A 14030-nucleotide genomic window follows, 5' to 3' on the forward strand; every position below is an offset into this window, starting at 1 on the left:
TGGTAGGAGGTAGACCTTCGCTGATTGCAGCCTTTGTTTAGAATAAAAAAATCCGTGTCTGTAGTTTTCGAGGTGTGTTGTGTGTGATATGACGCAAAACCCCATATTGTTTAATCGACTCGTAGCCCGGTTCGCCATTCATCGGTGCGCGCTCCAGTGGGCAAACCTTTCTCCTGCCCTTCTTCCTCTCTTCTATTCACCTCTCTTCCATCCTCTAGTCGATGACACCGTCACCCATCCCTTACACCGAACCCAACACGTACATGGACACACCCTCTTCGGCAGGTGCACGAAATTTTGGTGGAGATGCGGTCCGAGCGTGCTAGCTCTTTTATCTCCTGACTACCTCCGGAGCAGGGCTGATCTGAAGCGGGACTGAATAAGCGGATCGTTGCGGGAGAAGCTTCCATGCAAGAGCTGTAGGATACGGGACTGAATTCCCTCCTCGCTCGGCGGAATACCAAGAGAAGGATCGCACGACAAACACCAAGCCGGTGGCTATCCCAGAGATCTCGTCCGCTAAACATATCTGACTTTGAGAGGATGCAATAATGAAGACGGCAAGCGATGCAGGCTTTGAGATGGCGAGGCGCATCCAACGTGGACAATGAACGGGAAAGAAGATAAGTCCATGAGCACTGAGCCGCGTGAGTAAAAGTTGTTGTGAATACTGAAGCTCGCCTACCGTTCACCCTAAGCTCATGCGGAGAATCATCATATCCCGCAATGGCCACGAAGATAACGATCCTCTGGGCCAAACCATCCTGAAGCTCGCTCTTGTAAAAATATCAAACCAAAACAAGCCAATATCCCTTCCGTACCAAAACGCCAGAAACGCCATCCCTCTCCCGCTTTACCCATATCTCGTCCCTATCTCCCTGCCCGCACATTATACGGACTCTCCTCCGCGGCCCTATATCCATCCAACGAAAGCAGGCTGATAAAGTACAGCGCGACAAAGCGCACAACCATATCCGCCAGCCCTCCATTGCCCGCCATCATCCCCTGCAGGCCCGCGAAGCCACCATTGTTGACCGGCCTGCTAGGCGCCGACGCAGAGCCCAGCGTGTATCCTTTGGACTGGAAGTTCGCGCCCCGTGCGGCAGGAGTGGAGGAAGCGTCGTTAACGGCTTTGCGGACGGCGGTGGTTAGGGCGGAGGGGTTCGCGCCGCGGATCGTTTCGACGACGGAGTTGTTCTTTATGACGAGGAAGGTCGGCATACTTTTCAACTGTTAGCCTCTGTTGCCCTCCCAAGATGCCATCTTGTAGTTCCGCGCTGGGCATACGTACGCGCTAACGCCATACTTCCGCGCAACGTCCTGCTGACTATCCACATCCACCTTGCAGAACTGGACACGTCCCGGCTTGCTCTCCTTCTCTGCGAGGGCGGCGAATACAGGTGCAATCGTCTTGCAGGGTCCGCACCAGTCGGCGTAGAAGTCGACGATTGTGTAGGTGGAGGACGAGAGGAGTGTGTTGAAGTGCGCGGAGGAAGTTACGGGGATGATTTTGCCGGGGGCCATCGTTATGGAGAGCTTCAGTGAACTCGGGAGATTATCGTGAATGTGGTAGAGAAGTGGATTGAACGGGTTGTCGTGAGCTTGATGGGTGGTGGTGGGATGCGGCGGGGCGAGGGAAAGTTAACAGCTTGCGACAAGGATACTGTATTTCCCCACTCAACGCACAGACCCCACTCAACGCACAGTTTGAGGATGGCCATCACCACTACTTTTGAAGCTGTACAGCCCTATATAGATCTAATTATCACGAGATTTTTTAGAGGAGCATTCTTGAACGCTTGTTTGATTGATTGGCAACGACAAATTACGTGCGATACCTCTGTGGGAGGCGTACTTTGCGAGTGCGCGTTGATGGGCCGGATGCCTCCACCACCCCTTCAATGACCGATAGATCCTCAACATCAACCTCTGGCTCCTCAATAACACGAGCAGGAGGTGCAGGAGCCTTGAGGTTACGCGCCTTACCCTTTCTAGCCAATTGTATATCAGTCCTAAGTTGCTTTTCGGCTGCGCGCGCAAGTAGGGCTTCTTCGCGCTCTGCGGCCTTCTGCTGTTTTTCTTGCAACTTGATCTCCTGTGTAGCTATCCTTTTCTGCGCCCTTTACTCAAGCATAGCCTGTTTCTCCTGCTTTTTCTGCTCCTTAGCTAGCTTATCGCAATCCTTTTGGTGTTGTAGTTCTTCTGCTTTGGCGTCTTTTTGGGCTTGGCGATTGCGGGCAGCTTCAACTTTAGATAGCAACTAGAAGACGGCGCCGCCAGCGTAATCCTTGGAGGGTTCGAGTAGTAATGCCTTGCCACGCTTACGGCGCTTCTTCTCATTAATAAGGGCATCTCTGAGGCAATTATTTTCATGCTAGAGGAGCTGTTTTTGAGTCGCTATCGCGTGTATCGTGTGAGAAAGCTGCGAGGCGCGTTTATCGTAGATATTCTCAACTACCTCTCGCAGGAGTCGTTCAATTTTACGCCAATCGCTTGCAGAGAGTACTGACGACGTACTATCGCTGCTTGATAGCCTCTTAGGCTCTGGATCCTTGAATTTCTTCAATATAGCGTTGCTATCCAGCGGAGAGATGCCAGTGACTTCAAAGGCGTTGATGATCGTTTCTTCGGCGAACGCGATCCTATATGCCCTATAGAAGAAGCGGAAGAAGTCGCGCTTGGTGATAGATGTGAGTCCCTGGTTGTTGTATATATATTCGCTGAGCTCTTTCGTATATGCAGCTGAAAGAGGCTTGAAAAGGCAGACATCTAGAGGCTGTAGCGTATGGGTTGAATGCGGCGGGTAGATAGCCAGGAGGATTCGATTTCGATCGCAGAACTCAATAAACTTCATAGTAATATGTGAGCCATGCCCATCAAGGATTAGGAGCCGATAATCGCGCTTTGCCTTCTTCTTCGTCTCCTCTTGAAAGCACCTCTTGAGCCAGGCAATCCCGAGTTCGTTGTTTGTCCATCCAGATGGCGATGAGGCGAAGAAGGCCTGGTGCTCTTGAGGATCAAAATCCTGCAACCATGTATCCTGGATATTGCCAGAAGCCGCCTGATATATCAGGGCAGGATTGAGAGAGCTGCCGTCGGCGCATATACAAGCTATCGTCGTTATCCACTCCCTGTTGCCGTCCTGGAGTACCTGCTTAACGCCTCCTTGATTATATCGCTGTCGGGAGAACACGCGCTTCATTTTTGACACCACCCCGATCAAGAAGCCCTTCTCATCCATGTTGTATGTATTTGACGGCGCGATATCGTACTGCTTGATCTTATCGTCTAAAAGCTTGAAATAGAGAGCGTATTTGAAGGCTGAATCAGCTTTGTGGCGCTGGTTATCGATGCCGGATGTCCATCGCGATACAAGGTCAATTTGATGCCGCGCAATATAGCGATCAACCCAGTGTTTTCCAGGCTCTTGATGGGCTATTTCTGCTGCGAAATTTCGTATCATCTCTCTTGTAGGGGGTAGGCCTCGTACACACAGCTTATCAATATACTGCAGGAGCTGTTTTTCCTGTATGGTGTTGAGGAGTCGCTTTTTCTCAGCCCGTGATGTATTGGTGCCCTGAACCCCGCGATAACGCTTCGAGAGCCGCGACCGCTCAACGCCGTACTCCCGAGCAACCTGGGATATATTAGGAGGTCCTCCCAGCTCTAGGGATTTTAAAGCTTCAACAGCTGCGTCAATCGGGTCCATATTGGTGGAGTTATGAGGTGTTGAAAATATACGCGTTTTGGTGTTGACTGTGCGTTGAGTGGGGTCTGTGCGTTGAGTGGGGAAATACAGTAGAGGTGTAGATGCCGAAGAAATGCCGATTGGCTGTCACGAAGCTTTGCACAATCACATCAGCGGTACTCACATTACGCACTTAGGAAGGAACGTGTAGAGGAAATACCATGGAGTTTCGCTCCATGCGTCACGTTAAGACAGATTGAATATCAAGCTCTTGTATATGATAAAACGTAAACTTTAAGCCATGTCTCTCCTCGACCTGACGCAGCACATGGAATGCGAAAGACATTCATACTATACCTAGAACCCTTATACAGATGTGAAATGAACGATTAACTCATGCAGATTCTCAACGCAAGCAAAAGTGGGTATGCTGTGCTGAACCGTGATGAGCGGATCTAAAACAGAAGTGGAGGAGGCGAAAGTCATAGTAGGCTGATGATCCGTTCCTGCCTCAAGAGGGCTTAGAGGGTGACGTTGATGCGTCGGCTCGCAACTTATCCGTAAGCGCTTGAATGCTCGCGAATTTCGGATTGATCTCCTCCATGGGCTTCGAAAGCGCAGGGTGAGCTTGTGCCTCACTCACAGCAGTGGACTCTGCCTCGGGGATTGTAGACTTCTTGGGGGGTCTGGCACGCTTCTTCTTTGAAGTAGCCTCCTGTTCTTCGTTCGCGTCATCCAATTTGTCAGCGGTGCGCTTCTTTCGGGGCTTCCGCTTTGGCTCGGCTGCCTCCTTGCTCCCCTGCTCCTCGTCATCCTCTTGAGCGACGACCTTCTTCTTTCTCGGAGCCCTAGGCTGCTTAGGTGCGGAATCTGGCGCCAACTTCGGTGGCTGGATCGCTTGGCCAGTTTCTAGCGACTGAAGAACAACGACCTTGTACTCCTCCGGAAGGTTTTCGAGGCCATCCAACAGTCCTTGTTCGCAGAGTTCTTTGACCGCGTTGATATCGAACTTCGAGATGCATTTCCTACTGACATCAGCTTCATCCCCAGTGCGGTATTGGTAAGGCTCACCAATGCTTATACTGCCAACTCATATGCTCTCCGATGAATGGTATGGCAAAGCCCAAGCGCAGCTCACCCTTTGGGATCTTGATGCCCTTCTCCTTGCATGCGGGATTGCGGCAGCCGGCGGTACCCCTGCCGGTGACTTCGACCTTGTACCCGACAGCGTTCCTAATCTCCCCGTCGGCATCACCCACGAACTTGGCCAAATCCGGGCGGATGTCCTTCCACTCCGTGTCTACAACTCTGCCCTCGTCAAGCGCGAGCCTCACCTGCTCCTGGCTCTCGGGGCTGATGGTGGAGTAGCCGGGAGCGCTCTCGGGGTCGCGGGCAAAGAGCGTCTTGAGTCCTTCGATCTGCTTCGAAGTGGCGCATCCCCTGTTCAATGTCAGCTGGCGGTTTGGGTGGCAATCTTCTACTGAGGAAATGATGAGATGAAAAGAACAGGACTAGCGGAAGCCAGTTTAGGACAGAGAGAAGCACTCACCAATGCCTCCACATATAGATGTACTTCTCTTCTTGTTCGAACCATTGATGCGTGCCAATGCGCAGCTCGCCCTTCGCAATCTTGACGCCCGCCGGCTTGCACGCTGCGTGCTGGCACCCTGCCTTGTCGGACACGGAGTGTTCCACGCGATACTTGGGTGCGTCGTCGCCCTTCGACGTGTGGTTGGTTTGAGTTAGGGTTTGGGTCTTGGACCCTTGGGTCATCGTAGTGGTGAGCACCATGGCGACAGCGGATGTTGTAATTGCTTCGGATAATGGCGACGATGGCAATGACAGATGGAGGCAGAAGTAAAGTAATTGAAATCAAAGTTGTGGTGAGATGCCTGAAGTGAACACGCGACCGCCTTTTGGAGGAGGAAGTCGCGGGTCTTGGCAGCCGTCACAATGAAAGCGCGACAACGCCACAATGGTGAAGTTGAAAGACAAACTTAGGAACACGGTAAAAGGTATACTTTGAATGAGACAAAGAATCCTCGCTATCATGGCCATTTTGCTCCCCAGCCGCGCATGCACCTGGCAACGCCGCGGAAGAGTCGTCGGGGTTGTGCTTTACACCACAAAGGCAGGTGGCCGCCCAGCCGCATTCCGTCTCTTCTCCTTTGATATGTCACCTACAGTCTATTCACTCCAAGCTAAGGGACACAGCTAAAAGCTAGTGGGCGGGTGAGAGTGAAAGAGGTCCGGAGTCTCCCCGCGCTCAACGTTGTTTCGTCCCCGCTTTGCCCTCTTAGTGGTCCGTGCGGTTTAGCTCTCGTTTTCAACTCTAGTCACGGCGAACAGCCATCACTCCACCATCTTCAAAGACCGATTTCATCCGGCTCTTCCTCCGACGTATACATCGCATCTCAGCCGGCACTTAAGCTCCTATAGGGCGCAAGGTGCGATGGATACTTTCCCCCACCCTAGCAGGCCGTTCCGCAGAGACTCCACAATGCTTCACGGGAGTCATCGCCGTATGGTATCGGCATCCCAAACTCTTCCGGATCGATGAATTTGTAAGACATACGGGGATTGTTACACCGTTTCCTCGCACTGCTGTGCCTCGCAATCCTCCGCCCCGAACGGCAATACCTGGAAGAACCGATCCTCCCGCGATGCTCAGCGCGCGTCAGGTCAGAAACCGTCACGCTCTTTCGCATTTTCGGCCTTTTTCTGGGATTTGTCGATAAGCTTCCACACTAGCCTAGTCTAGCTGAGAGGCAGAAGCTTCGCGGGTGGCCTCTCGTGGAGCTGATCTTCTCGCATTTTATGCCGACCATGATTGGAGGTAGATATAAGGTCCACGGCCTCCCCCCAAATTTACAGCGATGCATCGATTCTGTGAGCATGAACCTACCGAACGGTACGAAGGAGCTCCTCGAAAAAGTCCACCGCCTCGGCCAAGAGCACCGCCACGACGACGATGCCTCGCGCAGGAACCTCCTCCGTGAAGTCAACAAGCTCTCTCTCGCGCTCGAAACACCAGCCGAAGCCGTTCTTCGCATAGCATGGGTGCAAAACGCTACTCAAGCAACCGTCCGAGTCGCGACGGATCTCAACATCTTCCACCATCTTTCCGGTGGACCAAAAGGCAGTGCAGACCTGGCCGCCCTGACTGGTGCAGAACAAACGCTCATTATCCGAATCATGAACCAGTTGACCGCCGTAGGCGTCGTAGCCCAAATTTCGTCGGATATTTTCGCCACAACGTCGCTCTCGCAGGCCCTGACTAAGTCTTCATTCAGCGCAGCGGTGCCCTGCCTGTATTTCCTCATCTCCGAGCATTGCCATGCGACTCGCTAATGGTGCCTCAGTGCAGCAGCCCAGGGCCCTGCTCTCCGTGCTACACCCGACTTCTTGAGAAAGCATGGCTACACGGACCCGGTCGATACCAATAACTGCCTTTTCCAGGCTGGTGTAGATACGGACCTACAGTTTCTTCAATATCTTACCGCAAATCCGAATGTGGGCGACATTGGACCGAATTCTACCCGGTGGCGAGGCTTGCGGAGGGGCTGAATAGGGACAAGAATGTGACATTGCTGGTTGATGTATGAGGCGGACTCTCAAGGTGCAGAAAACGTCGGATATAAGCGAAAAGGTCTCAACGCCGTATATTTCTACATATATACCATCCCTCCCTGCATGGCGAGACGCTCCTCGTGCTAAGGTATATAAGAGGTACTTTAACTTCAACTTACGTTCTATATATATACTAATATTTACTATAATTCTATATAAATTATTGCATAGCGAAGAATGCAAGGCACACTGCTAGGAGTTTAAATATCAGTCGATGATCAACCTACCTCACAAGTTAGCATAAACGTTTATAGGGAAGGCTGAGGTCAACTTCTATCCTTACCGCGCTCACACCTTTCTACAACAGTTTCTCTTCCAAGTATTAGACACTAGGCGTGCCTAGAGAGCCCCACCATCCTTATCGGAACGGAGCCTGGTTGGAATCTGTCCCGCTCTCTCGGCATCTCCCGTATGAAGGACCGTCGAGAAGAATTAGAGCGGTTACGAGCTCGTTTTGGGAAATGCGTCTCCGTGTTACCCTTAAAACGGGTATTGGTGATGCGCTGGACCTAGAGAAATAAACAGCGAGACTTAGTTTGGGCAACAAGTTGAGGCCTCGCGATGCCGAAGACCCATGCCTTCTCTGTGGTAATCGGCGATGAGCATCCCATGATTGGATGACGCCTTGATAGACGAGGCTGATGGAAAAGGCGAACGAGGCAGCAACCAGCGAATATGCAAGCCCCGCACACGATGCGCCACCACCTTCTACAGCCTCTCCGGTGGCCATAATCGCGAACTTTGGATCGATCCCGAGTTCCTCGTCTTATCCGACAAATATCTGGAAACGACTATAGCACGTACCACGGTCAAGATGCCATTTGACAGCCAGTTCGCACTCAGCATGGAGATTACGCGGTTGGTCCCGCTGGGGGGCGTCATCAACAAGGCAACGGAGACGGTGATCAAATTCGCAAGAGATCTCCGGGTACGTCCGGCTCTGCCCAAGAGGAAATTCGACAGATCTAACGGCTGGCAGAATACAGGATCGGATATAATGGTCGAAGCAGACCTGGCGGAGTTCTTTGGAAGATGTCGCATCGCCCGACATATGGAATCTTCCTTCCGAACCCTTGTTGCCGTTTCCGGAGGCATCACCGACCTTTGCGATGGGCTGGGGTTGGTTACAACGCCGGGGCCGACGGTGTCGCGGAGCCTTAAACCCGGACAAGAGCATTACCTCTCGACCGTCATCCAATGCTCTCTTCTTGCCTCGGTGAGTGGTCCTAGTCGAATAGGTTCATTTTGTCGACATAAACCGACGCCTGCTTAGGTACACAACACAAGCTCGCTTGCAGGGGCAATTGTCTTTGCCATGGAGCAGAGACGGGACCAGGCTCCCCCCAATGCCGAGTTCCAGTCAGTCCCCGGCCATGCTAATGTCGAAGGAGTCCTCGATGCCTGCCTGGAGCAGACGTCCCGGTTTCGCTGGCTTGACCTGCTCAGTTCTGTTGCCGCGAAACTCGGACTGGAAGAGCACGAAGCAGCGGACCCAATCGGACCAACGACATTTAGAGGCTTGGCCTTGATGTTTCCGCTCGCCCAGACCCTTCCTCAGGACCGAGAGATTGTGGTCGACGGATCGACGGGAACATGCGTCCTGGTTGTGTGGGCTCACCATGTACTGGGTCTCGACGTGGTCGTGAGGATCCCGAAGAGGGATGCACCAGGACAGGGTCTCCGCGACTATAACGATATCTATTTTGGAAACCCACCGGCCACGGTAACGATCAGGGTGCCGCAATCCTTGGATGAAGGGGGCCCTCGTGTCATTCTGCTCGAATCCTCCAGCCCAGAGATTCTTTTCTCCATTCTTCAGGACCCCGACGAGGAGCAAGTCATCACCTCCTCGGCCAAGCGACTAGCTCGTGGAAGTGCCATGCGTGTCCTCGAGGCTGACTGGCAGGCGCGGACCAAGCGGGGAGGCAAGGTGGACATCCAGAAAGGCTGCCTACACGAAATGATGTTGGTTTGCCTTGCCTTGGCTTTTCGCGCATCCCAGCACATCTACAAAATGCTGTGGATAGATGAGTCCTTGACAGCTGGAGAGAATGGTGTTGAGGACGACGTGGCGGATCTAAACCTGACGGATTCGGAGGGCCTTGCGCCCGATTGGTCTCGTTTTCAGATACCGGAGACGAAGCTGTTCGAAGCCGCAAGGTTTCTGTTCGATCAGAAGAACATCTCGCAGGACGAACTGATGGCCTACATTCAAGCTCACCGGATGATCAAGACGTCAGAAATTCCTGAACCATCAACCTATGCTGCTGTCCGTCAACAGTGTCGTATCGATCCGGCTAACTGGAGGTACTACCTGAGGACAATCTCGCGTATGAGCCTCCTGGTGCTAACCTTTGCGCATGTGGCCGATCTCAGCGATGCGAAAAATTTGTTGATCAATCGAGATATTCCTGTTCTCAACCTTGAAGATACATACTTGGAGGAAAAAATCTGGCGATGGGATGGAAAGAAATGCCTACGGATCAGAAGCGATACCTGGTTCCGGACCTATCTCGCGCTCGCAGCCGACAAACTTCCGAACTAGGGCCCGCGTGGGGATAGAGTTGCATCGCTGGTAAGTAGTCGGGGTTGGTCAGCGTACCTGCCAACATTTGGGACGCCCGACCCCTGTGACGTCGGCGAGTGAGATGTCGCCCATGACATGGTCTGGACCAGCTAACTCTACCAACTAGGACCAGGCATATTTTTCGTCAAACATGGAGTCCCCTGCAGGAATGGCGTCAGAAGGCGTCGGATAGTGGATCATATCGTTCCTATCCCCGGGAAGGGCTTTGCTGATGAACGTATGCCGACATATTCGGCTGGCGATCGAGTCAACCTGAGATCCAGAACTCCCACGGCTTTTGGGCGCTCCTTCTGCGGAGAAGAAGGAGATACATTCATGGTCAGTCTGCGTCTGGTCCAAAGATGGGAGGAGGAAAAGACTCTGAGAACTGGATATCGTGGCATGTACGATGCTGCGTGGCAGGTGATGCATACGTCCGAATGCGATCACTTCCCTCTTAGCGACCCAGACGACGATTTCACGCTCCCTTCCCGCACCTGCGCGACCGCCTTGCAATTCCCATTCGAAGCGACCTATGCTCTCAGCACTGCGAGTAAAGTCGTCATCCTACTCACTGCCGACAATCCTGCCGCAAAATGGGCGGCTCTGGCCAAGTTGCGCCAGGATGATCTGTTTCCGGAGGAGACTATCATTATGGCACGAACCAGGACTTGCTGTTGTGTTTGCGCCATCCAAAAGGCGCTCCTTCTTTCCCAGAAGTGCATCCTCCTTCTTTGAAGACGATGAAAATATCCCTTCCCTACTGGTAAGGGGTGGTCAGTCTCAACGATTTTCTGCTGGGGAGCTGATTGGAAGAGGTGGTTGACTTAAATAACGCTCCAATGATCCTTAGCCTGAAGGGGCCACTGGATCTTCCGGTTTGTGGTTCGCGAAAAGATTCTGGAGAGTTGAAGTGGAGATCGAGGTAGAAAATGATCGCGTCACACCACAAGAGATACTTCGCACCTTATACACTGTTAAAAGACGTTTAAATGATTAGAATTAGGTAGTTTCGAGCCTAGGCTAACTCTATGATTGCTCTTCAAATGGGGATTTTTATATTTACGATGAAAATCCTACCTCACGAAGCTGAACTGCCCGAAGTGCAAGAAACCTGATCGTGTTGTGGGTGCAGTGGGCTATAGAAACGCTTCCATTTATCGTGCACGTTCTGGGTGACGAGCGTAACGGCTTCGATTGTGGTACTTGTCTGCATTGGCGCTTTCAATCTCCTGACCTCCGTATGCTTGACGGTCTTCACGGAAGCGCGTAGGAGTCAGGTGTTTGCTGTCTCCGCTGCGTAAGAAAACCTCACGGCTTGACCTACTATGACTTTGGGATGCTAATTCATACAACAGTTTTGCAGCAGTTCAGGTGGTCTTCGTGTCTACCGACAGCAACTCTTAGCATGCAAGGCAACCTTCAAGACGTGGTACCAATGGACGACGACACGGAAGCAAGATGGGCGATGCTCGAGCAGAATTGGATCTTTCTTCTTCTCGGACACCACGCGTGATCAGGCCCTTTCATCCTCGTCAAAGAGCAGATCCACTGGTTAAAAGCGAGGAAAATCACGTTCTCGTCGTTGCTCGGGCAGGTCCATCCGATCCTCTTGAAAGGCTCGGTGTTGGAGCCATAGAAAGATATGTAAGCTGCAATGTACGAGAGAAGCATTTCAGCGCGTCATTGGGGAAGCAGTTTGGACACTTCTTTGCGACGGCATTAGTAGGGATGGGCTACCGGCTAATGCCTCCCATTCCTTGAATAGGGCTGTGAGCCTCGTTGCTTGGCCTATAAAACTGGTTCTCATATCATTGCTCTTTGCTACTTACCTCCAAGCATGCGCTCTCACCGCTTCATCGCCCTTTCACTTCACTCTCATTTTGCCCCCTTCACGAAAGCGGGCCAACTGTCCGTCCCCTTCACCACAGCTACCCCTCTCAAGCTCGCCTTCACCGCGAGCAGTGGCCCGTGCGCCTCCCGAGCCCCGTCTATATAAACCTCTCCCCGTCCTCAAACTCCTTTCCTTTTCTCCTCACCTCGTCTGTGACGCCTGGGTCTCTGCGGAGGCACTGTTGCATGTAGCAGCTATGGTACAACCATCACTCCTCTTCTCTTTTTCGCGCGCCAATCTGTTCCTTCGTCGCTCTTCACACACCGCAACAGCTCATTCCGCGAGGTCACATCCCTCGGCCGTGCGGTCGCATCCCGTCACGGTGGGCTGGCTACCCAGTGGGGTTTTGGCAAATACGGTAGTGCGGTGTGGTCGATACCGACGTTGGGATTCTGCACTTCGTTGTGGGCGTCTGAGTGCCGCGACATGACGACGACGAGATTCGGCAGACGAGCCACAAATCTGCACACAGCTCCCGCTTCGGTATTTGCCGCTACTGGGGATGGCTTGAGCCACTGCGCCCTCGGGTCCGCCGGAGTAGTTGCTGGTCTCGCGGGACTGGTGGCGAAAGGACTGCAGAGTGGTTACGTTATGCGCGCCCGGTCTGTGCTGTCTTGTTCGCGAGAGGCATCGGCACCTTGTACGCACTTGACGAGCTCACATGGACCGTGGTTGGAGGGAGGTGATGAAAATTGAAGCGGTCGAAATCGACGCTCGGGTCGGGGTAGGGCGCTGCTTTGCTGGCTTCGTTAGAGATTCTCGGCGGGCAGAGGCCCTTTGACCCCCAGTTTCCCGGGTAAGACGTGTCGTGGCCTACATACCTTCTTTTCTGATGAGTTTCTTGGATGTGATGTATGTGATGCTCGACTCAACTTTCTCAGTTCTTTCCACTCCAGTTCTCGCATCTGCCTTCCCCTTTCTCCACAGCCAGTACGTTTTGCTAACCCATTGACCTTACCCACCCACCCTGCTCAAGCGCCCTATCTCACCCCGTTCCATCCGCACTCACCGGTCCGCCCGCACTTCCCCGTCAGCTAGCAACGACTCTTCTTCACTCCGCATGTCGCTCCCCTCTTCGCATCCTCCTTGCCATTTACGGGCTTTCGCGCAATCCTGCACCTCCCTTGTCTGCGGCTCATTGCCTCTTCGAACAATGTCTTGAGTTTCATGAGAAAGTTTCCCAGACTCTCCACGTCGAAACAGTGATTTTCAGTCGAAAACTCTTATCATTTCTCTACAAGAGCAAGCATTCTGTTATCCAACTCCATGAAAGTTCATTCCCGTCATCTTCGTTCACGACACGTGAATACAATCCATATGCCTCGCCCGTGCCTCTCCCAGCCGCTCACTCTTCCATCCCTCCACCAGTCTCGATTTCATCATCGCTCATCCTGAGATCCTCCACGCCGTCCGCGAGTGCCGCCGTGGTCCTCCCCTTCCCCTGCTCCGGAAGAGCTAGTCGCCCCTGGGAGTGGGCTCCCACTCACTTCCCTCTGAACACTGTCGACGATATCGTGTAGTGTATCGTAGGCCTCGCGAAAATTCTCCGCGTGAGCAGATCTCGGGACCGCCGCCATATATGCGGTTGCAGCATTCAGAGCCGTGTCTCTCTGCCGCCTCAGAGTGGTGACCTCGTTCTCCCGGGCGGCCAGCTGATCGCGAAGTAGGCGACTGGCGTTCCTCTCGCGATTGAGGTTCTCATTAGCCTCATATTCAAGTGCCTGCGCCTCCTCCACCTCTTGTTGGAATTCATGTGCCACTGCGAATTCCCTCTCTATAGCGTAGTGGCAGCATTCGAGCTCCTCGATCTGTGCGTTCGCGTCTTTGACCTTTTCCTCAAGCTCGCGGTTCTCGTATTCCCAGGCCCCGAGTTCATCCTGTTGCTCATTGATCTCCTGCTGGAGTTCTTGCTGCTTGGTGCGCATCTCTTCTATCTCGCGTCGCAATCGATTGAGTTCTTCTTGTGGCGTCTCCACGGGAGCTCGGTTGGTGTCACCACGGTCGTTTCCTCGGTGATTTTCGTCCTGGTTGCGATCATGGAAGGCCATTGTGGAGATATTTGGGTAGCCAGATGGATGAGTCGACGCAGGAGGAAAGCAGTTTACTTATAGGCGGAGGCGAGCGGAGAGCGTCAGTTTGTCACCACTCAGGCAAACATTTCCGCGGCTTCAGGCAGCAATCTCCCAGAAGCGCATTCAACAAACCTCCGGATCGGTTTCCGCTCTCAAAGAGCGCCGTGTGATTGCGCAGTC

The 14030-nt window shown here is 53.0% G+C and overlaps 5 protein-coding genes across 5 annotated transcripts; 3 read left to right on the plus strand and 2 right to left on the minus strand.

Moving 5' to 3' along the window:
* Positions 1 to 722: 722 nt before the first annotated feature.
* BU26DRAFT_292935 (thioredoxin-domain-containing protein) lies at positions 723 to 1623 on the minus strand. The gene is made up of 2 exons (XM_033821670.1): positions 1292 to 1623; positions 723 to 1222 (listed from the first exon to the last, which is right to left on the minus strand). Exons 1-2 carry the CDS (start codon positions 1522 to 1524, stop codon positions 871 to 873), a joined length of 585 nt encoding a protein of 194 aa, XP_033684949.1. The 5' UTR covers positions 1525 to 1623; the 3' UTR covers positions 723 to 870.
* Positions 1624 to 3956: 2333 nt separating this feature from the next.
* On the minus strand, positions 3957 to 5927 carry BU26DRAFT_455380 (zf-PARP-domain-containing protein). The gene is made up of 3 exons (XM_033824882.1): positions 5238 to 5927; positions 4760 to 5128; positions 3957 to 4713 (listed from the first exon to the last, which is right to left on the minus strand). Exons 1-3 carry the CDS (start codon positions 5477 to 5479, stop codon positions 4200 to 4202), a joined length of 1125 nt encoding a protein of 374 aa, XP_033684950.1. The 5' UTR covers positions 5480 to 5927; the 3' UTR covers positions 3957 to 4199.
* Positions 5928 to 6055: 128 nt separating this feature from the next.
* Positions 6056 to 7444, plus strand: BU26DRAFT_518443 (uncharacterized protein). Its single transcript, XM_033828815.1, has one exon. The coding sequence runs from the start codon at positions 6515 to 6517 to the stop codon at positions 7037 to 7039; it is 525 nt and encodes a 174-aa protein (XP_033684951.1). The 5' UTR covers positions 6056 to 6514; the 3' UTR covers positions 7040 to 7444.
* Positions 7445 to 7823: 379 nt separating this feature from the next.
* On the plus strand, positions 7824 to 10200 carry BU26DRAFT_292959 (uncharacterized protein). Its single transcript, XM_033821671.1, has 4 exons — positions 7824 to 8246; positions 8298 to 8534; positions 8592 to 9893; positions 10012 to 10200. The coding sequence occupies exons 1-3, from the start codon at positions 8133 to 8135 to the stop codon at positions 9861 to 9863; spliced, it is 1623 nt and encodes a 540-aa protein (XP_033684952.1). The 5' UTR covers positions 7824 to 8132; the 3' UTR covers positions 9864 to 9893; positions 10012 to 10200.
* Positions 9632 to 10935, plus strand: BU26DRAFT_604235 (uncharacterized protein). Its single transcript, XM_033835504.1, has 2 exons — positions 9632 to 9893; positions 10012 to 10935. Exon 2 carries the CDS (start codon positions 10125 to 10127, stop codon positions 10620 to 10622), a length of 498 nt encoding a protein of 165 aa, XP_033684953.1. The 5' UTR covers positions 9632 to 9893; positions 10012 to 10124; the 3' UTR covers positions 10623 to 10935.
* Positions 10936 to 14030: the final 3095 nt, after the last annotated feature.

Source organism: Trematosphaeria pertusa (genome assembly GCF_010094035.1).
Source record: "Trematosphaeria pertusa strain CBS 122368 unplaced genomic scaffold BU26scaffold_6, whole genome shotgun sequence".
NCBI lineage: Eukaryota > Fungi > Ascomycota > Dothideomycetes > Pleosporales > Trematosphaeriaceae > Trematosphaeria > Trematosphaeria pertusa.